Source organism: Colobus angolensis, unplaced genomic scaffold (genome assembly GCF_000951035.1).
Source record: "Colobus angolensis palliatus isolate OR3802 unplaced genomic scaffold, Cang.pa_1.0 Scaffold402, whole genome shotgun sequence".
In the NCBI taxonomy this organism is placed as follows: Eukaryota; Metazoa; Chordata; class Mammalia; order Primates; family Cercopithecidae; genus Colobus; species Colobus angolensis.
In genome coordinates, this window is record NW_012117400.1 from 604328 (window position 1) to 629631 (window position 25304).

General features: G+C 58.5%; 1 protein-coding gene and 1 pseudogene across 3 annotated transcripts; one reads left to right on the forward strand and one right to left on the reverse strand.

Annotated features, from left to right (window-relative positions):
* LOC105521653 overlaps positions 1-2295 on the reverse strand; it is a 27551-nt pseudogene extending 25256 nt beyond the window's left edge.
* Positions 2296-9835: 7540 nt separating this feature from the next.
* Positions 9836-24541, forward strand: L1CAM (L1 cell adhesion molecule). Of its 3 annotated transcripts, XM_011955876.1 has the most exons (28): positions 9836-10120; positions 12494-12508; positions 13082-13187; positions 13425-13627; positions 14555-14677; positions 14774-14944; positions 15235-15346; positions 15489-15673; positions 15795-15926; positions 16066-16209; positions 17101-17212; positions 17326-17492; positions 17595-17751; positions 17931-18055; positions 18143-18253; positions 18500-18697; positions 18929-18999; positions 19182-19404; positions 20212-20327; positions 20532-20733; positions 20822-20944; positions 21038-21211; positions 21327-21446; positions 21554-21709; positions 22020-22154; positions 22488-22560; positions 22658-22669; positions 23136-24541. In XM_011955876.1, the coding sequence occupies exons 1-28, from the start codon at positions 10045-10047 to the stop codon at positions 23365-23367; spliced, it is 3774 nt and encodes a 1257-aa protein (XP_011811266.1). In that variant the 5' UTR covers positions 9836-10044; the 3' UTR covers positions 23368-24541. The 3 variants fall into 3 exon arrangements, with proteins under 3 accessions (XP_011811266.1, XP_011811267.1, XP_011811268.1); XM_011955877.1 differs by lacking the exon at positions 22658-22669; XM_011955878.1 differs by lacking the exons at positions 12494-12508; positions 22658-22669 and having other exon boundaries at positions 9854-10120.
* The last annotated feature ends 763 nt before the right edge of the window (positions 24542-25304 follow it).

The following is a 25304-nucleotide window of genomic DNA, read 5'->3' on the forward strand; positions in this document are numbered from 1 at the left end:
TGCTTGTCTGAGAAAAGAAGCCAGATCGGGCCGAGCGCTGTCCCACCGGCCGCCGTGGGGTGTGGCCCTGGGCGTGGCTGCCCCCTCATCCCCAGCTGAGAGCCCAGTTTGGTTGAAAACCCCGGCTGACTGCGTGGTGAGGGGGAGATTGGAATAAGCCGCCCCTGCAATAGGGGGAAGGGAGTGAACGGGACTGGGCGCTGCCTGCCCCTCCGCCCCAAGGTTGGGGGGGCTTTGTTCTCCTCCTTCTTCTTTCCAAATCCCAGCCTGGGCTCCTCCGGGCTCACCTGAAAACCTGCCACAGAACCAGGGGCTCCTCCCTGGAGGCGCAGGGCACCTCTGGAGCCCGTTTCCACAGGCTCTGTGGCCAGTCACGGCTGCAGTGGGTGAGGTCGGTTCAGGCACACACTGCTGCGCCTCCCGTGCATGGGTGTCCATCAGGTAGGGTCCATTAGGTCGGAGTGAGGAAGGTGGGCCTCACTGGCTCAGGGGGTTCCTGCGCATTGCAGGTCTTTTGCCCACTGCCACATCTTCCCATCTCTGTGCGGTTATGGGAGGGGTCAGCGATTCCTATTCCTTCCTTTCCAGGTCAGACTTTTGGGGCCTCTTGGTTGGCAGTGATTGCAAAGAACACGTACTACAATCCATTGCCCCCGACAGGGTATCTGGACCCCCCACCTATCACTGCCCCTCTCAGGAAGGCAGGCCTAGAGCCATCTGCCCCTTCCCCAGAAGGAGTGGGGCCTGGCACCCCCCACCCTGCCCTTGTTAACCCCACCCTGAGGGCAGGGGCATCGGGGCAGCCCAGTGCCATCTCTGCTGACTCACGTGGCCCTGACGTAAATCAGTGCAGTCCTCCCTTCTTTCCCTGGGGGCTGCTGCCCAGTGTCATCTTTCTGAGTCGGGGGCCTCCCCAGGGCCTCTCCCCTCCCATCGGCTCCTTGCTGCAGGTGGTGGGACTTGGCCCAGCCCGGCCTCTTCCCTGGCACAGCTCCCATGCAGCCCGGCATGTGCACACCTGTGGGCCCCAGAGCCTTTGAGGACTCAGCTGTCTTGGCCACATGGGAAGTTCGGGGCAGGGTTGGGCCTGGGACCTTCCCACCTCCCTGGCTCCTGGTCATTTCTCTCTGCTGCATCTGAGTCTCTCTCCATATTTATTGATGTTTGTGTGTGTATGATCCCAAAAATAATACATCTTATTGTAGGACACTTGAAATATACAGAAAAGAACAAAAGAAATTAAGAATTGCTGGTGATCTGATCACCAAGAGGGAAACACGTTCAGCACGCCCCAGCCTCCCTGGTTTGCTACACCACACTCCTAAAAGGCTCCTCCCCCCGTTCCCAGCTGCCAGCCCCCTGCTGAGCATCAGGAGGACAATCAGCGCTTCAAGGTGGCGGGGTCCCCTGCCCTGCAACCAGTGAAGAGCTTCCCTACCTGGGCGCTAAGCATCCCAGCGATGGGCAGTCACTGGCAGCTGCTCACTGCCAGTGCTCCTTTGGGCCAGGCTCTGGGCTGCCCATGGAAGAGACAGTGACACACTGGACCAGCATTGTCCCTGTCTTCGTGGGGTGTCACTTGTTTTCTTTTTTTCTTGATGATTATCTGAAGGGAAAAGGGAGGCAGAGAATGAGGAAGGGCCTGGCCTGAAGGCTGCTACAGTGAGCAGAGTGCCCAGGTTGTGCCCCCAATCGACCTCTCCCAGGTCTGAGCCCTTTCCACCACTGGACCTACAGCTGGCGCCTTCCTTGGTGTGCACCTGGCCAGGACTGGCCCGTGAGGGTCGAAGAGACAGGCCTGTGTGCCATACTGGCCAGCCCCCAGCCCAAGGACTTGCGACAGTCAGTCCCTTTCCCATGGGGGTAGGTTCCTTGATCACCAAGATCCCTTTCAAAGCTCGAAATGGCTGCAACTGGGTGCTTTTCTGGGTGTGAGGGCGATGTGGCCTTGCAGAGTGGCCCAGGCTCCAGGAGGGCACGTTCACGGGAGAACACGGGGTAGGGGTGGGGTCCTGTGAGGAAGTCTGCAAGGATGGGGATCCCAGCCAAGCCCCTGGTCTGCCAGGCCTCCCTCTGTGGGCATGAGTGGGGGCCGTGCCCCCCATCCCCCATGGTTCAGACAGTGGAGGAGGGAGGGGGTCTGGATGCCCCTCTAGGGTCCCCAGCAGGGTGCTCATTGCCCTGTCCTCTGCTCCCACGATGGGCTGGGGTTGGGTCCCTGGGTGGGGCCATCTGGAATGGGCCTGCAGCATCCCTGCCCTCACAGTCGCTCTTACTTGCTCTGATCTGGCCCATCCCGGACACCTCCCTCTCCTGCTTCCCCCGCCCCGCAGCTCTCTCCTCTGAAGCCTCCCACGTCTCCCTGCGCCCCACCCCCAGGGCCGTCACCTTCCCCCTCCTTCTAGGAAGAAGTCTGCTGCTGCCAGGGATGGGGTACACCACTCCCTGTCTCCTCCCTCTGCCTCTGTCTGCCTGGCCCTCCCTCCCCTCTTCCCCCTTCCTGTCAGGGCTCTGCTCCATCTCTCTGCTTACCCTTTTGTCTGTCTTCCACCACTCTGCTCCTCTCCCTGCCCCCCTAGCTGCCCCTGCCTCACCCTTGAAGGCCCTGAGGTTGTGCCCTGTCCAGCAGCCACTCAGCACCCCTCTGCTGGACTCTATGCCTTAGGGTTGGGCCCAGACCCCCCATGGGGGCCTTGTCTGAGTGGAAGGCTGGATGGGGGGTGCCTGGTGAGTACCAGCCAGACAAGCACTGGGGGAGGTAGCCTGCCCAGCCTGCCTCTTCCCCAGATATCAACAGGGTCTTTGTGGCTTCCTGAAGGCTGTGGCTGGAAATAGAGGGAGGAGCCGGGAAGGGTCTGGCCGCTGTTCTTTCTAGAAGCTTTTCTTTGTCCAGTGGCCCCCTCCCCAGGCCCCCCTGTTCTTCCCAGGTTGGAAAGCTGCAGAGGGAGTGCCCAGCCACTGCCAGTCAGCAGCTCCTGCTCATCTCTGGCCCTCATGCCCAGCAGGGGCAGCTGCGCGGGCCAGGGGTTGGGTGGGGCAGGAGGGTGGCAGCATCCTGGGCTCCATGCACTTGGCCAAGGAGGACTTCTGAGCCCGTCCATCCCAGTGTGGGTCTGAGAGTGGAGCTTGAAGGAAAGGGACTGAGTCCCGGGAGCCCGTCCGCCCCCAGCCCTCCAGCCAGGCAGTCTTCCTATCTGCATGTGTGGGGTTTGTGTCTCTGCTTGTGTTTGTGTATTTGTGTGTGTGTAACTTCCAGTATTCCTGTTTGTCTGGGTGGGGCCATATATTTGGCTGCATGCATGTGTGTGTTCATGAGCCAGCATGCACACAGATATTGTCATGTGGCCACGTGGGTCTCCTCAGATGCCCCAACAGGGCCTGTGCTGGGAAGGGGTGGGGCTGAGGGTGGTGGCTGCAGTGGCTGGAAGCAGCGCTGCATGATATGGGGACAGAGCCTCTGGCCAACCCAGGCTGTGCTTCAGTGGAGGGGGGTTCCCTGTGGCCCTCTCCCCCAGCCATCTGCGTCTGTGTTCATGACTTAGGAATGCCCAAGCCCTGGGGATCACAGAGGCTCCATTGTCCGCCCCCGGGCTTCCTGTGTCCCCCTCTGCCCTTTAACCATTTGGGAGTGGGGCCCCTGGAGGGGGCCGGTGGGGCCTGGCAGTGTCTGAGCTGTTTCCAGGCACCTCCAGTCCGCCCCCTCAAACCAACACAGGCTAGGTGTTCCAGGACTGATGTGGGCCAGGGCCTCTCCCTGCCCCAGGCTCGACTCCCTCCCTGCTCTGCTTTTCAGGCCACAGCCCCAGGAACTGGATGCACTCTGTTCCTTCTGGCCTGACCCCTGAAGTCCCCTCTAGTACTAGGGTTATCCTAGCTCACTGAGGAGGCCCGGGGCCTGAGAGGAGCCCTATTTTTGCTGCCACCTCATTTCTCTGGCCTGCTAGGGGTCTGGGAGGCTGAAGCCTTGCCGCCTGCTGGGCATCAGTATCCCCTTCGACACAAGAATGGGTCTACTGCTGTCCCTAAGTGCTGATTGGAGACGGGCCTCTCTGGGAGGGGTTCTGGAGCCTCTGGTTGCAAAAAAGGTATCAGAAAAAGTCCAGATTCCAGACAGCAGAAGAGGGGACCAAGAAACCAGCCTGTCCCCAAACCCAAAAGGGAAAGGAGTTGGCCTTCTCTTGGACTGAGTACCTGGGTGGGGGACTTGGGGGTTTGTTTGGTGTCAGGCTTCAGCCCTGTGCTGAGACGTGATGTTGATCACATCCTTCTTTCGCATGGCCTCCATCCCAAGATGTCACTCCCTGCCCCCAACATTTGCCTGCCATCTGCCTGGCAAATAAGCCCTCCCCGTGGGGCAGGATGACTTGGAGGCCATCCTTGCTCAGGCCACTGGTCCCCTGGGAAGCCTAGCAGGCACACATATTAGGGTGCCAGAGCCTCTGAGAGGCAACTTGGGGAGCCACCATGCCCTCTTGAACCCCACCCCTGCTGAGAGCCAGTGCCAGCTCTGTGATCTTGGACACAGTTTCCAGTTTTCTGAGCCTCCATTTCTCATCTGTAAAATGGGGATGATGATAGCACCTCCCTCCCTGGGGCAAATCTGGGGAGGAGATGAGTGGATGTGCGTGGAAGTGCTCATGAGACTTTCTGGTATGTGGTAAGTCCACGCTGAGGGTTGATTTAATAGAACAGACCACAGAGGGATGTGATGGTGGGGATGGAGTGGGGCTCCTCCCTCCCTTTCCCAGTAGTCAAGATCGTCCTCCCTGCACCCCCACAAAGGGTAAACCTCTGTCTCTTCTCTCCATCTTTTAAGGAGAATGGTCCATGACAGGTGAGCTGTAGTTGCCTTGGAGACTAAAGCCTCAGGCGAGATGAGGGGGCTGAAGGCTCACTCTCTGGGGGGTACCCCCTTAGGAAGGGGTGAGGTGGGGAGTACAGGGACTAAGTAGCAGTCATAAAGGACTTCTGGGCCCACAGGTACCTGTGGGGGCTCCCTGGAGCAGCCCCCTTTATGTGCTGTCTACATAACACACAACAAGGCTTTCCTTGGCTTCCTCACCTCTGGCTCCCCCACCTCTGCTACCGAGGGACTTGGGCTGCATCACCATAGAAACCTGCCAGCCACAGCCTCAGGGGGAGGGCCAGCGGGAGCCTTAAATAGACACAGTGCAAGGGGTGTCAGTGACACCCACACCATCATATACACACCAACAGGCACAAAAGACCCGCAGGCTCCCAGGCCTGCAAGCATATGGGCTTAGCACCGCACTCTGACCCTGTCATGTGCCCTGTGCTGAGCCCCCAGCCCCACCCTCACTCTGGCCCATTGGGTCACCAGGCACCATGTCCCCAGAAGACAAGGGCAGGAGAAGCCGGGGAAGCTCTGCTGTGCTGTTGAAGGGCCCTCTTGTTGCTTCTCCTTTGAGAGGAACTCCAGGCAGAACCTGAGAACTGACAGGCAGGTGTGCAGGGCACCGCTGGAGGTTCCCTTCCCAAGGTGTGTGGTGGTGGTGGTGGTGATGGTGTGTGTGTGTGTGTGTGTGTGTGTGTTTTCAGAGAGGAGGCAGTCACCCCAGGTCTAGCCAGGCTCCATGACCTCCCAGGTCCCTCACTGGCAAGCTGCTTCCCATCAGATGGAAGCAAGCATTTTGGAGCAGAGGACAGAGGAGTCCCTGAGGGACCTGCAGTCATAGTGGGAGGCCAGGTAGGGTGGGATGGGGCAAGGCTCTTCTGGGGCTGAACCCTTCCCTGTAGGCTGCTGGGCCTGACCCTTGCCTCCCTGGTCCTTTCCCACCAGGGAGGATGGGTTTGGGACCGGACTTACTCAGGAACGGCCCCACATTCAGCTGCCCCAGCACAGTGGCTACTGTCCACTCAGTGCATGGTCACACATGCTCACTGTCGGCCTAACACATGTGCGTCTCCTCCAGCCAAGTGGCCACTTACTCCCAGCCAGCAGCAATATTGGAAGGCTTCCCTGGGATCTTCTGGGTGCTTCTCCCTCTCCCGTCTCTACCCACAGCAGGAAACCCGCCACCTGTTCCCTGGCATGGCATGGCTCAGCCAGCAGTGCACCATTCATCCCGTCTCACAGCCGTCCCTTGCCCAGTGTAGGCTCTTCTGGCCCCAGCTCACAGCTTCTCCGCCCTCTGTCTGTCTCTACCCTGCTCCCAGGCCAGCATGACGTCCACACTGGGAAGCCCCTCCACTGACCCAGGCCCATCTTCCTTCCTCCCCGCCCCTTGCCTGGCACAGCCCCTAGGGACAAGGACGCTGTGCAGGCGGCCTGTGCGCACGCGCACGTGCACACGCCCACCCCCACCCCTCACTCTTCTCGCTCTTTCTGCCATTTCTCAGCAGTGCTCTCTGCGGCTGCCTCTCACCCTTTGTGCTCCGATTTCCTCTTCTCTCCCTTTCCCTGCTGCCTGGGTCTCCGTTTCTGAATTTCCCCACCTCCTTAACCGTCTCCATCGTGGTTAGCGCTGTCTTCCTACGTCTGTCTTTGTCTCCTTCTCCCTCCTGCCTCTTGTCACTCTGTCTGTTACCCTTGGCAGACCCGGCCTTGGCTCCATCTGTGGAACACCCCCCCTCCCCGCTCCTTTGCCCTTGGTGGTGCTGGTGGGGGGTAGAGGGCCTGCTGAGCTGACAACCCTAGCCGCTTGCTCTGTAATTGCCTGAGGAACGGTGAGAGATCAGAGACCCAGCAGCAGTGGGAGGGGAAGAGGGAGCGCCCCCTCCCAGCTGTTATGCCTTGCAACCTTCTGGCTGCTTCCTGCCTGTCTCCCAAGTGCCCAGGGCGGTGGAAAGCTGGGTGGCAAATACTGGGAGACCAAAAAAGAAGTTGGATATGAGCCTGTGGGAAGATAAGATAGCGCCGGGATGCGGCAGGCAGTGGGGACCGGGGATTTGGGGATACTGTATTTCCCCTGAGTGTACATGCCACACACCATTCCAGGATTCTAGATTTGGAGGACAAATAGAGGAACTTGTGTGGCAGAAATCATCAACCTCCAGAGCACCCAAGCCTCTGACATGCAAGAGGGCCCTTCTTTGAGCTTCTCCTTGCTCCAGTTTCCTCCCCTCCCCCTCCTAAGACCAATGCTCAGAGCTCCCAAGGCTGCTGTTTGATCATCTGCTCTCTGATCTGAGTCTCCTACTGCTCCTACAGGCCTTGAAGTTGAGGCCAGTGCTGCCTGGGGCCTCCCCTGATCCACTGGCTTTGTGGGGAGAGGCTGGGGTGGAACAGATCCACTGTTGCTCCTCCCTTCTGGGCCCTGGTCCAGCTCTTGCAGGTTGGGAATCACACTTCTTAGCCTCCAAGTCATCTCCACCACCCTCTGCAGCAAGCTCCTGCCCAGAGTCCCCACAGGATCTGCTGCATTCACAGCTCTTCTTGGGTGACTCTGTTACACAAAACTGACAGGGCCCAGAGCCTTAGCACAGCATGGCTGACTTCTCTACCATCCTTTCAGTGTTCCTGCTGAGACTTGGTACCCGCTTTGATAAGGTCCTGGCTGGGCAGAGGGAGGATGTGCAGTATGGATTAAATGAAAGCATCCAGTCTGGGACTTCAGCCTCCAAGCTCTGTCACCTAACAACACGTTTTCTTTCCTCACTTGCACTTTAACCACTTCCTGTTTGTAATTGAAGTGGTCTGGCCACTTGGGAGTCTGTTTCCTCTTCTTGTCATTGTCAGAGGAGCCCCCTCTTTCAGACCCTTAGTCTTTGGGTCACCTTACTTGTAGGTGGATGTGGACATGGTTGGTGTGGCTTGGGTTTGGGGTGGACACATGCAGCAGTTGAGCTCTGAAGACTCAGACAAAGACCTAGAAGTTGGGACTTTGAGACACACAAGAAGTGTCAGAAACACTCTCACAGAAAATGTCCTGGACAGGCGCGGTGGCTCAAGCCTGTAATCCCAGCACTTTGGGAGGCCGAGATGGGCGGATCACGAGGTCAGGAGATTGAGACCATCCTGGCTAACACGGTGAAACCCCATCTCTACTAAAAAAATACAAAAAATTAGCTGGGCGAGGTGGCGGGCGCCTGTAGTCCCAGCTACTCGGGAGGCTGAGGCAGGAGAATGGGGTAAACCCGGGAGGCGGAGCTTGCAGTGAGCTGAGATCCGGCCACTGCACTCCAGCCTGGGCAACAGAGGGAGACTCCGTCTCAAAAAAAAAAAAAAAAGAAAATGTCCCAGAGCTTGTCCTGACCCCTGTCCTGACCCTAACCTGGAACATCTGGAAGGGAGGAGGCCTCAGTGGCCTCTCTTGCCCTCCAGGGGGCTGAGGAGCAGCAGGGGGGCTGTTTTCCTCCTTTCTCTCATCTCCCACACCAATTCTCAAGGGAAGGCTTCCTTCCCCATTCTTTCTTTCTTTCTTTCTTTCTTTCTTTCTTTCTTTCTTTCCTTCTCTCCCTCTCTCTCTCTCTCTCTCTCTCTTTCATGGAATTTCTCTCTTGTTGCCCAGGCTGGAGTGCAATGGTGTGATCTTGGCTCACTGCAACTTCAGCCTCCTGGATTCAAGAGATTATCCTGCCTCAACCTTCCGAGTAGCTGGGATTACAGGAATGCACCACCACACCAGGCTAACTTTTTCTTTTTGAGACAGAGTCTTGCTCTGTTGCCCAGGCTGGAGTGCAATGGCACAATCTCTACTCACTGCAGCCTCCGCCGTGCCCGGCCCTAATTTTGTATTTTTACTAGAGACAGGGTTTCACCATGTTGGCCTGGCTGGTTTTGAACTCCTGACTTCAGGTGATTCACCCACCTCGGCCTCCCAAATTGCTGGGATTACAGGCATGAGCCACTGCGCCCAGCCTTTTATTTTTATTTTTATTTTTAGACAGAGTCTCACTCCATCACCCAGGCTGGAGTGCAGTGGCACGGTCTTGGCTCACTGCAACCTCTGCCTCTCAGGCTCAAGTGACTCTCGTGCCTCAGCCTCCCAAGTAGCTGGCATTACAGGCGCCCACCACTTTGGCTAATTTCTTTTCTTTTTTTTTTTTTTTTTTTTTGTATTTTTAGTAGAGACAGGGTTCCACCATGTTGGCCAGGCTGGTCTCAAACTCCTGCCCTCAAGTGGTCCACCTGCCTCAGCCTCCCAAAGTACTGGGATTACAGGCATAAGCCACCACGCCTGGCCCTTTCTCCATTCTTTCTTCATTTTCCTGAAACTATGTTGTGAAATGCAGCCATCTTGGACCACTTTCCTCCCTTCTCTATCCCATTTCCCAAGCCCCCCATTAGCTTTTTAGGGCTGTACAGCACCCAGGCATCAGTTGGCTCTGAAAACTATAGCAATGTGAGTGCAAGAAGAGTTCTTCTCTACATATATGTGCACACAGAGATAATAGATACAGGGATTCTTCCCCACAGATACATAAAGACACACAGAAAGACACACGTAGCTAGCAGACTTGTGTGTTGATTCCCTCAGGCACACATACTAACACACCCACTCATGAGTGCAACCCCTCCCAGAGAAAACACGCCACAGAAATAGCAGCTCACATTCAGCTCACTCCCTGCATGCAGATCTACAACCACACACATGCCCACGGACACCTGCTCACAGGCACATGCAGACACATACGGGGACGTTGTGCACACAGTGGCCTGTGCCATGCACAGGGGAGCTGATGGGGCAACAAGTTGGTGCTGGGGAGGCAGCTGGCAGGAAAGGTGCAGACAGGGAGTAGAGAGGGAATAAAAGGCAACCTGGAGGCCCAGCCCGGGCTATCTCTTCCATATTTCTCCCTCCAAGGTGGGGAGGGGTGCGGATGGGGAGGGGACGGCTGGAGAAGCCGGCCAGCTGGGGGCGGGGCTGAGGGCGGGACCAAGAGCCCGGGCTTACCCAGATGTTAGTCACTAACGTCCCTCCGTTCTCTCGTCTCTCTTCCCCCACCCTTCCCTTCCCTTCTCCCCTCTCCCAGTGCCCCCACTCCCAGCTCCCGCCCCAAGCCGACCACCAGACCCCTTCCCCTGCTGCCGGAGCTTGAACCGAGCCCGGCTGGCTGTGCTGCGCGGTGCCGCCGGGAAAGATGGTCGTGGCGCTGCGGTACGTGTGGCCTCTCCTCCTCTGCAGCCCCTGCCTGCTTATCCAGATCCCCGAGGAATGTGAGTAGCTGAAGGGAACCTGGGCGCCTCCCTTCACCGCTATGTTGTGCCCCTCTTTATCTTCTGCCTCCTCACCTTCTCCTTGTTCCGCACTCTGACTCCTCTCCTTGGCCTTTCCTGGGCACTGGGTGGGCAGGACATAGCCAGGACGTTGGGTACCCCTGGAGAGAAGGGCAGGGTAGAAGGTGCGGGGCGTGTCAGCACCATGGACAGGGACGGGCGCGGCCGGCTGGGGCGATTTCAGCACCAGGGACAGCGAACCCGGCACGCGGCCACCAGGTCTTGGGCCTCCTCCATGCTCTCCTTAGCCCGCCCCATCCCTGCCCGCCCCACTCCGACTCCTCCGCTTCCATCCCCCACTACAGGGGTGTGGCAGCAGGAGAATGGGGCTGTCCCAGCCCTCAGCTGGTTTGTGCAAAGGCCTGTGTTCAAGTCTTGTCCCCGTTTCTCTTTCTCCTCCTGGGCCCTTGCCACCTTGTCTCTGAACTGAGACAGGAAAAGGTGGCTTGAAAAACCCTGGTCCCAGCTCAGCAGCCTTCTGGACCCTTTTTCGTGTGTAGTTATTTGGTGGGGGTGGGGGCAGGGCTGCTGGAGCATGACTGAGTGTAGATATTCGTGAATGTGATTTTGACTTCCTTACATGGGTAACTGTGTGAGTCACTCTGTTACTTACTGGCCGGGTTTGTGGAGGTTGGGAGGTATTTGATCACTACATTTGATTGCAGTGGGTCATGTGTATGTGTGAGTGGGACTGAATGTGAGTGCACACTTGCATGTGGGGGGTGTTACTGTGATGGTGTTTTCTCAGGCCGTGTGAGGGGCATGTCACAGGGCAGGCATCATATGTGAGGGCATTTGTGTCTCTTGAGCTACCAGGCTCCAGTCCCTTCCCAGCCTCACCTTGACACCTTTGTCTCTGGGCCTGGACAAGCAGGAGGCCAGTGTCACTGAGAGATTAGTTGGCGGATAGGGGTTGGGAAGACTGTCTGTACCAGCAGTGGGACAGGGGCTGTGAGAGAGAGGCTGGGGAGGCACCTGGCATTGGGAGGCAGTGAGGGCTTGGAGGAGGTAAAGTGGCTGGCCCCTTAGGCACATACATGGAGGGCCACGGCCATGCAGACTCCCCTGGCACAGATGCACATGGGCACATGCACACAGGTGCATGAAGACAAGCCAGGTACAGGGATGAAGGAGCAGAGTTACTGAGAGGCCACACAAGTGGAAACACATACCAGTGAGGCTTTTAGACACAGAGGACACAGAGGTGGATACACAATGTAACACTGTACAGTGGAATGCAAGCTGTGCATTCTCTACAGAAAGATGGGAGTGGGGAGAACAGAACTAGGCCAAAGGCCATGGCAGCTCCAAGGCTGCCCTGGGCACTGACCAGCACTTGTTCTTGACCCTGATATGGCACAGTGGGCAGTGGCAGGCAGCCGGCCCTCCCTGTTGGAACCTATCTTTCATCTCTCCCTCCCAGCCACTCCAGCCTGCTTTGTCTCTTTTCCTGCTTCCTCCACCTAGTTGGCTTTCTGCATCCTGTCATCCCTGTCACCATCTCCCTCCCCAGCTCAGGGCCCTCTGCAGTGTCCCCAGGGAGCCCCCTCCTCCCTCCCTGGACCTTCACACTGAGGTCTTCTGCAGAGACAAAGCTTTCAGAGGCAGCCTGCTGCTCCCTCCCTCCCTCTTCTCCCTTCCTCGAGGCCGCCCTGGCCAGGGCTCTGCAGAGTCCTGGGGCTGGGGCAGCAGCTCTGGCCTCTGCCCCAGAGAGCTTGGTGACTGACTGGGAGGAAGGAGGGAGAAGAGGAGGGCTGGTGCCAACCCCACAGGCTATGGAAACTCAGAGGCAGCAGGGCCTTTGGGATAGTTTTCAGGGGGAGGGGGCAGCAGGGCTCTGAAGGCTGGGCCCTGGTAATTGAAAACACTCAGCTGTGCTAATTGGATTAGGAGGGAAGCAGGCTGGAGCAGGGGAGGGTGCCTTCCAAGGCATCCTGAACGGGTGGGGTTAGTTCTGCAGGCCCTGCCAGGGGGCTGCAAGGACGCTCCTTATTAAAGGCAAGAATTTCTCTCTCCCTGTCTGCTAGAGCTGGAGGCATGGCCTGGCTGCCTCTGGGCTACATACCCCGTGTCTATCCAGTGCAGCCCCTCCCCCTGGGCATTTCTCTGTCCCATCTCCCTGGGCTTGACCTGCCACTGCTCCAGCCCAGCGTGTGCCCCCTTGTTGCCACTGCTAGGGCCGGTTCTACTGCCATTCCCTCTCCACCGGGGGACTGCAGAACTTACTATGTCCCCTGCCATCTGCTCCACTCTGGGGCTGCCTGTCAGTATTTCTCTCCATTCCCTCCCTCGCTGCCTGCCTGGATTTCTCAGATGAAGGACACCACGGTAAGTTGGGGAGGGGTGAGAGTGTTTCCAAGAAGGCCAAGAAGAGGGGTAAGGGGGCCCTTGGCTGAGCCTGCATGCCCGCCCTCCTGAGTGCCCGGGTCCTGCTTGGCTCTCCTGAGCACCATGTGCTTCTCTCACCTGTGCAAGGCTGGCTTTGTTCTGCCTCTGCCCCAGCCTGGGTACTCTGTCACCCTCACTGTTCCTCTCTGCCATTCTCTCTGGTCCCTTCTCCCCTGTCTGGGGTTTATCCTTCTTGGTTTCTGTGTCTTGGCTTTTGTTATCCCGGCTACTTTCTGTCATACGCTTTTTGTCTTTCTCAGGCATCTCTTTGTCACTTCCGTGGCTGTCCCCTCTGTCCCTGCCTCTCTTTACATTTTTGCATGTGTCCCTTTCTTTCTTTCCCTCTTTTCATGTCCCACAAGCCTCTTTTGTTCTTCCCCTCCATTCGTCCCCCTGTGGCCATGGGGCCTCCAAGGGCTCTGGACCCTGCTTCCCTCACGTTGGGACAGGGGCCGAGGCTATGACACCAGCCAGGCAGCACCCTCACCACGGCTCTCTCCACCCTGTCTCCAGTGATGGAGCCACCTGTCATCACAGAACAGTCTCCACGGCGCCTGGTTGTCTTCCCCACAGATGACATCAGCCTCAAGTGTGAGGCCAGTGGCAAGCCTGAAGTGCAGTGAGTGATCTCTGCCGTCTCAGCCCCTGTTGCCTGCCACTGACCCCGGCCTTGTGCCTCCCGGAACCGCCTAATTTCTAAGCCCAGAAGCCCCAAACCTTGCTAATCAGCCCAAGTCCTTGCCATCTCCCAGTCCATCCCCTGGGGGCCCTGACTGCTTGCACCTGTCCCTCTAGCCTGTTCCAGCCCCCGTTGGGTTCTAGGGCCTCAGGCCTCCGGGCTTTTTTCTGCCCACAGGTTCCGCTGGACGAGGGATGGTGTCCACTTCAAACCCAAGGAAGAGCTGGGTGTGACTGTGTACCAGTCGCCCCACTCTGGCTCCTTCACCATCACAGGCAACAACAGCAACTTTGCCCAGAGGTTCCAGGGCATCTACCGCTGCTTTGCCAGCAATAAGCTGGGCACCGCCATGTCCCATGAGATCCGACTCATGGCTGAGGGTGCGAGGCACTGCAGGGACCAGGGAGGGCAGGTCCTGGAGCTCATGTGGGAGTGTGGGCTGGAAGCTGCTGTCTCTCAGCTGGTTGTCTCATGGCGAGGGGCCTGGGAGCCCTGCCAGCTTTCCACCCCGCCCCAGCTTCTCCCCTGGGCCATCTTGTTTCTTGTGCAGTCTTCTCCTTCTTTACCTTGTCTCTGTCTCCATTGCGCTTCCAGTCATCTCATGCCCCTTCACTCCCTCAGGCTTTCCTGGTGCCTGCCTCATGGCTGGGTGGGAAGGTGGTGGGGGTGAGGGGCGAGCGGGCTGCAGTCATCTCTGTCCACACCAGCACTCCTTAGCAGGGCCCCTCTTCTCTGGCTTTTCCATTTGGCTCTTCATCTCTCCCTCTCCACCTCCGACTTGGTTTCTCTTGCCCCACAGCTCTGTCTTGATCTGTGTCGCCTTTTCCCTGGGGTTTTCCCTTCGCATTCCATCCTCCCTGAGCTTTCTGCCTCCTGAGCGCTCTCCTCTCCCCTCCCCACCCCTCTGGTTACCTTGGGAACCGTTGCCATGGTTTCTGTGTCAGGATGATGGAAGGGTCTGTGACTCCTGCATCCCTCCACAGCTCCCCTCCCCCATCACTGCACCTCAGCCTCAGCCTCCCCCCACCCGTCCTTTCCTGGGGTGGGCAGGGAGAGCTGAGAACCGTGGAGGGTTAACCTTTCCTGGCCTCCTGGCCTCCTGCTCACCCTGGCCTCCCTAAGTGCCAGTCTCTGCCATGAGCCCAGAAGGTATCCAGAGGGTCTGCCTCCTTTTCTGTGAACTTTCTCCTGGCCTGACCCTCTCGCCCCCTCATCCATCCCTGGGGTAGCCCACCATCCCCCCCGCCCCCGCCTCCCTTCTCCTGCCCAGCACTATCTGGGCCAATCAGCCCGTCTGTCCCTTCTAGGTGCCCCCAAGTGGCCAAAGGAGACAGTGAAGCCCGTGGAGGTGGAGGAAGGGGAGTCAGTTGTTCTGCCTTGCCACCCTCCCCCAAGTGCAGAGCCTCTCCGGATATACTGGATGAACAGCAGTGGGTGCCGGCGAGCAGCTGCCTCATGGGGTCGGGGTGTTAGCGGGGGTGTCTTCCTGGACAGGGTCATAACCTCAGCCTCCTTGCCCCCTGCAGAGATCTTGCACATCAAGCAGGATGAGCGGGTGACGATGGGCCAGAACGGCAACCTCTACTTTGCCAATGTGCTCACCTCTGACAATCACTCAGACTACATCTGCCACGCCCACTTCCCAGGCACCAGGACTATCATTCAGAAGGAGCCCATTGACCTCCGGGTCAAGGCCAGTGAGTCTCAAAGGCTCTGTACCCTCTCCCTGACTCCTTTCACCCTCAGGCATGGCCCTTCCCAACATAGGTCCATCTGACAACTCCAGGCTTCCTTAAGAACAGCGTGGCTCCCACCTCTACTCTGCCCAGACCCCTTCCCAGGCGTTGAGAGCAGAGACAGCACACTCTCCTTAAAGGAGGAAGAAACAGAGGCCCCGGGGGCTGGCTGGAGTGTTAAGTCCCTCAGCCTTGCGATTTTGGGGTGGAGGGAAGAGTGGGCAGCCCACCCACCCACTTTCTCCTGGCAGCCAACAGCATGATTGACAGGAAGCCGCGCCTGCTCTTCCCCACCAACTCCAGCAGCCACCTGGTGGCCTTGCAGGGGCAGCCATTGGTCCTAGAGTGCATCGCCGAGGGCTTGTGAGTCTGGGCACCCAAGGCAGGGCAGAGCAGGGTGGGGCAGCCCTAGCGGGGAGCTCAGACCACTGCGGGATGTAGGGGGCTGGGGTGAGTGGCCTTGTTCTCTCTCCCTTCTACTCTCTTCCCTTTGCCTCCTGGGCAGTCCCACGCCCACCATCAAATGGCTGCGCCCCAGCGGCCCCATGCCAGCTGACCGTGTCACCTACCAGAACCACAACAAGACCCTGCAGCTGCTGAAAGTGGGCGAGGAGGATGATGGCGAGTACCGCTGCCTGGCCGAGAACTCACTGGGCAGTGCCCGGCACGCCTACTATGTCACCGTGGAGGGTATGGACCTCCTGGGACAGTGGCCCATGATGCCCACTGTCATGGCGGAGGGGAGGGTCTGCACTGGGGCAAGAGCCGGCTGCCAGCTGCGGGCTCAGGTTGGCTCTCCCCTTCTTCCTAGCTGCCCCGTACTGGCTGCACAAGCCCCAGAACCATCTATATGGGCCAGGAGAGACTGCCCGCCTGGACTGTCAAGTCCAGGGCAGGCCCCAACCAGAGGTCACCTGGAGAATCAACGGGATCCCTGTGGAGGGTGAGCAGGGCCTCAGGCAGGAGTGGGGAGTGTGACGAGCCCTGGGCGCTGTGGGGGAGAGGAAAAAGAGGGTGAGAAAGGGCCTCAGCTCAGCTCAATGCTGGGCTGGGGCCCATGGGCGCACCTGCTGCATGCACAGAGTTGGCCAAGGACCAGAAGTACCGGATTCAGCGTGGTGCCCTGATCCTGAGCAACGTGCAGCCCAGTGACACAATGGTGACCCAATGTGAGGCCCGCAACCGGCATGGGCTCCTGCTGGCCAATGCCTACATCCATGTTGTCCGTGAGTGCCCTCCCTTCCTTACCTCCTACTCCCAGTCTGTCCCTGAAGCCCACTGGGCCAGGCCACCAGAGTGACTCAGCTGGCAGCTGATGTGTCCTCGGCCTACCAGGCTGGCACTGGCCTTTCTCCTTGCTGAGACCCTTCACCCCATCTCACTCAGCCTCATGATAGCCGAGGGAGATGTAAGAGGGGAAAGGCCGGGCCGGGCGCGGTGGCTCAAGCCTGTAATCCCAGCACTTTGGGAGGCCGAGACGGGCGGATCACGAGGTCAGGAGATCGAGACCATCCTGGCTAACACGGTGAAACCCCGTCTCTACTAAAAATACAAAAAAAAACTAGCCGGGCGAGGTGGCGGCACCTGTAGTCCCAGCTACTCGGGAGGCTGAGGCAGGAGAATGGCGTAAACCCAGGAGGCGGAGCTTGCAGTGAGCTGAGATCCCGCCACTGCACTCCAGTCCGGGCGACAGAGCGAGACTCCGCCTCAAAAAAAAAAAAAAAAAAAAAAAAAAGAGGGGAAAGGCCTTGTCACTGTGACTGAGTGGAGGCTCACCACGGACAAGATGTGACAGAGGCCAGCCCAGGTGGCACCTCTCCTGGAACCTCAGGGAAGGCTGGGGACCAGGCCAGGAAGGTTTTTGGGGAGAGGTGACTGTTACTTAGGCCTGGAATAACGTAAAAGTTGGGTGGCTGCAACCAGAGGTGCATCTGAGGCAGAGGGCAGTGTCTGAAGGCAGAGAGAGACGCAGCCTGGCGGGGGCCTCAGCTGGGAGCAGGGAAGCAAGACTTGCAGGGCTCTTGGGGGCCTGAGGAAGCCGTGCAGAGGGTCCCTGGCTCCTGGCCCAGCTGTGGCCCCAAGTCCTGCCCTGTTTCTCAAGACTGTTCCTCCCCTAGAGCTGCCGGCCAAGATCCTGACTGCGGACAATCAGACGTACATGGCCGTCCAGGGCAGCACCGCCTACCTTCTCTGCAAGGCCTTTGGAGCGCCTGTGCCCAGCGTTCAGTGGTGAGTGTCTTGTCCTGGTAGTGGTGAAAGTCCTGTCCCAGTGGCCAGGGAGCCAGGGAGGGCAGGGAGCCCAGGCCAGCCAGTCAGAGCCAGGCCCGCCCTGCTCCCTCCAGGCTGGACGAGGATGGGACAACAGTGCTTCAGGATGAACGCTTCTTCCCCTATGCCAACGGGACTCTGGGCATTCGAGACCTCCAGGCCAATGACACCGGACGCTACTTCTGCCTGGCTGCCAATGACCAAAACAATGTGACCATTGTGGCTAACTTGAAGGTTAAAGGTCAGGCTACCCTTGCCACATGGCTGTCTGTGCCTCTGGGAGGGAGGGTCCGGGCCTCTGGAGGACATCAGAGTGACTTCCTCACGCATGCATTACTCTCAGATGCAACTCAGATCACGCAGGGACCCCGCAGCGCAATCGAGAAGAAAGGTTCCAGGGTGACCTTCACGTGCCAGGCCTCCTTTGACCCCTCCTTGCAGCCCAGCATCACCTGGCGTGGGGATGGCCGAGACCTCCAGGAGCTTGGGGACAGTGACAAGTGAGGACAGTGACAGTGAAAGGGGGCAGAGTGGGAAAAGCTGGAAGTCCAGACCTTCTGGCCTCATGCTTGCTTTGAGGGGGAAGGCTCTGGCAGGAGTGGGGAAAGAAGGCAGGAGGCAGGGATGGGAGGGGAGAAGAGCCCAGATGGCAGGAAGGACAGACATGGCTCCTCCACAGGTACTTCATAGAGGATGGGCGCCTGGTCATCCACAGCCTGGACTATAGCGACCAGGGCAACTACAGCTGCGTGGCCAGCACCGAGCTGGATGTGGTGGAGAGTAGGGCACAGCTCTTGGTGGTGGGTAAGTCTTAGGGTGGAAGCCTCCACTCCAGAAGGCCGGGGCTCACATCGCTGGGCCCTTTCAAGCACCTACCCTCTCCACCCTCAGGGAGCCCCGGGCCAGTGCCACGGCTGGTGCTGTCCGATCTGGACCTCCTGACGCAGAGCCAGGTGCGCGTGTCCTGGAGTCCTGCAGAAGACCACAACGCCCCCATTGAGAGTAAGAGACTTGAGCTCGGTGCCACCCTACCATCACCTCTGCCAGCCCTGGCCCCTCCTGGGGTCCTCCCTCCTCCTGGAGCCTTCCTGGGGGGACATGGCTTGGGGGGACTCACGGTTCCTCATGGGAATCTGGAGATGCCAGTTGGCCTGGGTACTCAGGGACCCAGATTGTACCCAACCCCTCCACAGCCCTTCCCCCAAAGCCACACGCCAATCACTTCATTGCTGGTTCACTTCTTGGCAGAATATGACATTGAATTTGAGGACAAGGAAATGGCGCCTGAAAAATGGTACAGTCTGGGCAAGGTTCCAGGAAACCAGACCTCTACCACCCTCAAGCTGTCGCCCTATGTCCACTACACCTTTAGGGTTACTGCCATCAACAAATACGGCCCCGGGGAGCCCAGTCCCGTCTCTGAGACTGTGGTCACACCTGAGGCAGGTGAGTCAGGGTGGCACCCACTCCCATGCCACCTGGAAGGGGCTCCGGGCTGTGAAGGGAGGGCTGAGAGAGGTGCCATGCCCAAGTTCCTCTGCTTCCAAATTTCCAGGGGGAGTGCGAGGGGACTGGACTCCCTTGGTGCCAGAATGAGCCATTTGTTCCTTGGTCCTCAGTCCTCACGGCTCTCCAAAAGAGGCTGCAGCATTGATGTGTTAATACATTCTTTTCCAGCCCCGGAGAAGAACCCTGTAGATGTGAAGGGGGAAGGAAATGAGACCACCAATATGGTCATCACATGGAAGGTGAGAGTCCCTGGGCTAAGCTGCCTGTGGGACATGAGGCCATGACCTGGGTGTCTGTTGCTCCCCCTTGGCTGTGCAAAGGAAGGGGCTGATGTCTGGGCATGCCAGTCTGCGCTGGGGGGCGGGCCAAAGAATGCTGGTGTTCTTGGCCAACCATCTCCTCTTCTGCTGGTCTCCTCCAGCCGCTCCGGTGGATGGACTGGAACGCCCCCCAGGTTCAGTACCGCGTGCAGTGGCGCCCTCAGGGCACACGAGGGCCCTGGCAGGAGCAGATTGTCAGCGACCCCTTCCTGGTGGTGTCCAACACGTCCACCTTTGTGCCCTACGAGATCAAAGTCCAGGCCGTCAACAGCCAGGGCAAGGGACCAGAGCCCCAGGTCACCATCGGCTACTCCGGAGAGGACTGTGAGTATCTGGCAGGCTCCTTCGCCCAGAGTGGAGCTCGCCTGCTTCCACCCCAGCCCATGTCCACCCCTCTCAGCGCTGGTGTGCGCCTTTCCTAAGGGTGAGGATATTCTCTTACATAACCAGAGCGACGTTATGAAATTCCCCACACTTCACATTTCTATAATTGGCAGTGGTATTCCAGTTGTATCAGCCAATGCTGCTTCTTTCATTTCCTTGAATCTGGAACATGACCAGATGGTAACTTGAAGTACCCGGTCAAGTTTTTTTCTGGTTTCTTCTTTTTTTTTTTTCCTTTCCTTTTTTTTTTTTTTTTTGAGATGGAGTCTTGCTCTGTCAGCCAGGCTGGAGTGCAAGGGAGCGATCTTGGCTCACTGCAACCTCTGCCTCCCGAGTTCAAGCGATTCTCCTGCCTCAGCCTCCTGATTAGCTGGGATTACAGGCACCTGCCACCACACCCAACTAATTTTCCTATTTAGTAGAGATGGGGTTTCACCATGTTGGTCATGTTGGTCTCTAACTCCAGACCTCAAATGTTCCACCTGCCTCTGTCTCCCAAAGTGCTGGGAATATGGGTGTGAACCACCACGCCCGGCCATGGTTTCTCCTTTGTATAAGCTACGATTTTCACCTTTGCAACTAATAAGCAGCCCGGGGAGAGATCTTGAGACCATGCAAAGGCACCTCTCCTCCTCAAACTGTACCTCATCAAACATCCGAATCCATCTCTGTGTTTGGGGGCTTGGGCCTGGCCTCAGGGCTAGGGTGAGAGCCTGTGGCTCTTTCCAAGTCACTGCTGGTTTCCAGATCCCCAGGCAATCCCTGAGCTGGAAGGCATCGAGATCCTCAACTCAAGTGCCGTGCTGGTCAAGTGGCGGCCGGTGGACCTGGCCCAGGTCAAGGGCCACCTCCGTGGATACAATGTAAGGGTTGAAGGTGTGGGGGCCCGGGAGGGTGATCACTGAGGTAAAGTGACAGGACGGTGGGGGGGGCTTTGCCACCTGTCAGCCGCTCTCCTGGAAGACTTGGGTTGAGAAGAGGGTCCCCATCAAGGGTGGTGGGGGCGTGCGCTGGGGGCCCTGCTGGGTGCCTTCTGCCCCTGTGAGGTCTCCTGTCCGCATGTGCAGGTGACGTACTGGAGGGAGGGCAGTCAGAGGAAGCACAGCAAGAGACATATCCACAAAGACCATGTGGTGGTGCCCGCCAACACCACCAGTGTCATCCTCAGTGGCTTGCGGCCCTATAGCTCCTACCACCTGGAGGTGCAGGCCTTTAACGGGCGGGGATTGGGGCCCGCCAGCGAGTTCACCTTCAGCACCCCAGAGGGAGGTGAGTCCTGCACCCCACGCCTCATCCCGTACCCTCCCCCCAAGACCTGGGCGAGGACCTACCTGCCACTTGGTTCTGTGCCCTGCAGTGCCTGGCCACCCTGAGGCGTTGCACCTGGAGTGCCAGTCGAACACCAGCCTGCTGCTGCGCTGGCAGCCCCCACTCAGCCACAACGGTGTGCTGACCGGCTACGTACTCTCCTACCACCCCCGTGCGTGCACTACCCCAGCAGGGAAGGGAGGTGGAGGGGCCACGGGGAGGGGGCAGAGCTGCAGCCACAGCCAACCCCTGCCTGTCCCCACAGTGGATGAGGGGGGCAAGGGGCGTCTGTCCTTCAACCTTCGGGACCCCGAACTTCGGACACACAACCTGACCGATCTCAGTCCCCACCTGCGGTACCGCTTCCAGCTTCAGGCCACCACCAAAGAGGGCCCTGGTGAAGCCATCGTACGGGAAGGAGGCACTATGGCCTTGTCTGGTGAGACGGAGGAATGACCTGCCAACAGGGATGCCCCGGCCAGCCGGGTCCAGGAGGGAGGGCCTTAGACTGCCTGGCAGCTGCCACACTCTCCTCGTGCCCCTGCATCCCCCAGGGATCTCAGATTTTGGCAACATCTCAGCCACAGCGGGTGAAAACTACAGCGTCGTCTCCTGGGTCCCCAAGGAGGGCCAGTGCAACTTTAGGTTCCATATCTTGTTCAAAGCCTTGGGAGGTAAGCGTGAAAGGGGACCCTGGGGCATGGTGGGGAAGGGGGCTCTGCGCCAGAAGGGCTGCCTGGCACTCCAAGTCACCCCCACTGTTACCCTCTCGCCTTTGCAGAAGAGAAGGGCGGGGCTTCCCTCTCGCCACAATATGTCAGCTACAACCAGAGCTCCTACACGCAGTGGGACCTGCAGCCTGACACTGACTATGAGATCCACTTGTTTAAGGAGAGGATGTTCCGGCACCAGATGGCTGTGAAGACCAATGGCACAGGTGAGGCGCTGGGGGCCCGCCATTGCCTGCCAGGGAGGCATGGAGGCTGCACAATTCATGCCCTTCTGTCCCCTGAATGGCCACTACTGCCCAGGCCTCTCCACGGCTCCTGTCTGCTTCTCCTCCCAGAATCTGGGTGTCCCCCAATCAGCCCCCTTTTGTGCCCTTTCTGCAGATGCCCTCTTCCCTATCTCCTTGTCCCTGTCACTCCTCAGCCCCCAGAGGGCCCCGACTTTAAGAGCATACTTCAGGGCCTCAGGTCGGGTTCTGGCTTGGGCGGCAGCACGGGGGGCTGGTGTCTCACCCTCAGGCCGCGTGAGGCTCCCTCCTGCTGGCTTCGCCACTGAGGGCTGGTTCATCGGCTTTGTGAGTGCCATCATCCTCCTGCTCCTCGTCCTGCTCATCCTCTGCTTCATCAAGCGCAGCAAGGGCGGCAAATACTCAGGTAGCCTCTGAGCCCCACGTGAGTGGGGTGGAGCCGAGGGTAGAGAGGAGCACCTCGCCCCTTCCACCCTTCTGCAAGGCCTCCTGGATTCTCCGAGCTCCCCACAAGACGACAGGCACATGGTGGGGGCGGGCAGAGGGATCATCCTCCTAGGCCGGGGTTGGGGCCACAGGCAAGTGGTGGCCAGACCACAGGGGGCGAGTGGTTTCTTTCAAGGCCTGTTGCCTCTGGACGCTGTTGAGACAGAGTGCTGCGGGTGCAGGGCGTAGAGGGGCCCGGAGCCCCGGGTCAGGCTGGGGTGGGAGAAGAAGCTGTCCCTCTCTGTGTCTCCAGTGAAGGATAAGGAGGACACCCAGGTGGACTCTGAGGCCCGACCGATGAAAGATGAGACCTTCGGCGAGTACAGGTGAGCTGGGGCAGGAGCGGGTGCTGGCACTCAGCTCCACCCTGGCCTTCACATCTCACCCCCTCTCTCTCTTCTCTGTGCTGCTGGGTGACTTCAGGTCCCTGGAGAGGTAAGGCAGGGGTAGTGGGGAGGGGCCAACAGCAGGGACTCCCTAAAGACAATGTGTGCCTGGTGTGCCATTGTCCCCTGGCTGCCGGTGCTCTGACAGGACTCTCACTTCCCAGTCCCCAGGCCCAGCAACTCATTTCAGGGAGAGGCCAACACACCCCAGCCCCTCCTCTCCACGCAGATGCCTTCACTGCTCCCATCTCCCCAAGGGAGGCCCCAGACAGTTTCCCAGACAGGAACCAGGCCCCGTAATCCCTGCTGAATGCACACTTGCTCCCTCACAGTCCCCAGAATCTGGGGAATGCCCAAAGATGACAGCCCCAGACCTGCCTGCCAGGGTGGCCAGAGCTGCTCTTCCTGAGCGCATGATAAGCAAATGGAACGCAGGCGGCGTCTGCCTCACCCCCAGCCAGGCTCCTGCAGGGCTCGGCAGTGCTCTCACTCACACCTGCCTTGTGCCTCCGCAGTGACAACGAGGAGAAGGCCTTCGGCAGCAGCCAACCATCACTCAATGGGGACATTAAGCCCCTGGGCAGTGACGACAGCCTGGCCGATTATGGGGGAAGCGTGGATGTTCAGTTCAACGAGGATGGCTCCTTCATTGGCCAGTATAGTGGCAAGAAGGAGAAGGAGGCGGCAGGGGGCAACGATAGCTCAGGGGCCACCTCCCCCATCAACCCTGCCGTGGCCCTAGAATAGTGGAGCCCAGGACAGGAGATGCTTTGCCCCTGGCCTTGGGATCGAGGCCCCTTCCTCTCCAGCCGGCCCATGGGAGGCTGGAGTTGGGGCAGAGGAGAACTTGCTGCCTCAGATCCCCTTCTTACCACCCGGTCCCCACTTTATTGCCAAAACCCAGCTGCATCCCTTCCTGGGCACATGCTGCTTTGCCCTAGCTTGGGGGCAGATCTCCCACATGTCAGGGGCCTTTGGGTGCTGCCTTGCCAGCCCATTTGGGCAGAGAGGTTGTGGTTTGGGGGAGAAGAAGTAGGGGTGGCCTGAAAGGGCCTCTAAAATGCTGTCTTTCTTGCTCCCTGACTGGGGGCAGACATGGTGGGGTCTCCTCAAGACCAGAGTTGGCACCTTGCCCCTCCCCCAGCCACTCCCCAGCCAGCCTGGCTGGGACTGGGGACAAAACTCGGTGTCCCCGCCATCTGCTGTCTTTTCTTTGCCATCTCTGCTCCAACTGGGATGGGAGGTGGGCAAGCTGGCCGCAGGGGCAAGGGAGGCCATCTGGAGAGCCCAGAGAGTCCCCCCACTCCTGCCACCAGCATTGCACTCTGGCAGCACCGCCTCTTCCTGCCACCCAGCCCGCTCCACAGCTGGCTTTCAGGAGCCCCAAACACACGCTGCCTTCAGTACCCACCAGACAACATCCAAGTGGCCTCCGTCACTACCTGGCTGCGGGGCGGGCACACCTCCTCCCACTGCCCACCGGCCGGCCTCTTCCAGCCACCCCCACTCCCCAGGACCCCTTAGCAGCCCTGCCCTCCCCTACTTCCCATCGTCTGAACAATTGTCTTCCTCAGCCTCCTCCTGCCCCCACCTTGGGAATGTAAATACACCGTGACTTTGAAAGTTTGTACCCCTGTCCTTCCCTTTACACCACTAGTGTGTAGGCAGATGTCCGAGTCCCTAGGTGGTTTCTAGGATTGATAGCAATTAGCTTTGATGAACCCATCCCAGGAAAAATAAAAACAGACAAAAAAAAAGGAAAGATTGGTTCTCCCAGCACTGCTGTGCCCTGTTCAGCAGCCACAGCCTCCCTGTATGCCTGTGCTTGGTCTACTGATAAGCCCTCTACAAAAAACAAAAGTATATATATATATGTACATAATATCAGAATTATAACAGGCAAATAAAACCTGAAAATCAAGAGCACCTTTTGTCATTTTGCGGAACACTTACTTCCCCTGTCCACGTCACACTGTGGGAGGTGCTAGGAGCGATGTTTCCCTTCCCAGAGCCCGGGCCTTCCACCCACCCTCCCAGGCCTGGCTATTGGCCCCCTTGGGTGTTGTCACATTGTTGCTAGGACTCAGGATCCTCGCCTCTGCTGGCCTCCCGAGACCAATCTTAGCTGTCACCATGGCCGGGCCCTTCACTGCTCAAACATGGGCGTGGAGTGTGGCCAGCAGCAGGAGCCTCTTCCCCTGTCTCAAGGGACACAGCTCCATGGCTCAGTGGAAGATGCATGATGTGTCCCGGTGGCATCGTTCTCTCTGGGGTACCCAGCCCTCTAAACCAGTACAAAGCACCTTGTTTATTCATTTTTTGAGACAGGGTCTCACTCTGTCTCCCAGGCTGGAGTGCAGTGGCGTGATCAGGAGCAGGTGAGACCGTCTACAGCCATAGATGGCAGGACGGGACTTACCTCTGTAGCTGGGATTGGCAGCCTGGAAGCACAAAGGCATTCTCTGTGGTGGTGCAAATGTTCTTTAGTTTGGTCTGAGTCGTGGTTGCATGTGTAGATAGGCAGGTAAAAAAAATCAGGTTGTAGTGACCGGAGATTGTGCTGCTGCACTCCAGCCTGGGTGAGAGAGCAAGACAAGAAAGAAAGAAAGAAAGAAAGAAAGAAAGAAAGAAAGAAAGAAAGAAAGAAAGAAAGAAAGAAAGAAAGAAAGAAAGAAAGAAAGAAA

What these genes read in the sequence shown, in the direction of transcription:
- L1CAM (XM_011955876.1), top strand. Translation starts at nt 10,045, where the DNA reads ATGGTCGTGGCGCTGCGGTACGTGTGGCCTCTCCTCCTCTGCAGCCCC. An exon ending in AGTGGCAAGCCTGAAGTGCA is followed by an intron (nt 13,188 to 13,424) that starts GTGAGTGATCTC and finishes TTCTGCCCACAG; the next exon opens with GTTCCGCTGGACGAGGGATG. An exon ending in TGACCTCCGGGTCAAGGCCA is followed by an intron (nt 14,945 to 15,234) that starts GTGAGTCTCAAA and finishes TTCTCCTGGCAG; the next exon opens with CCAACAGCATGATTGACAGG.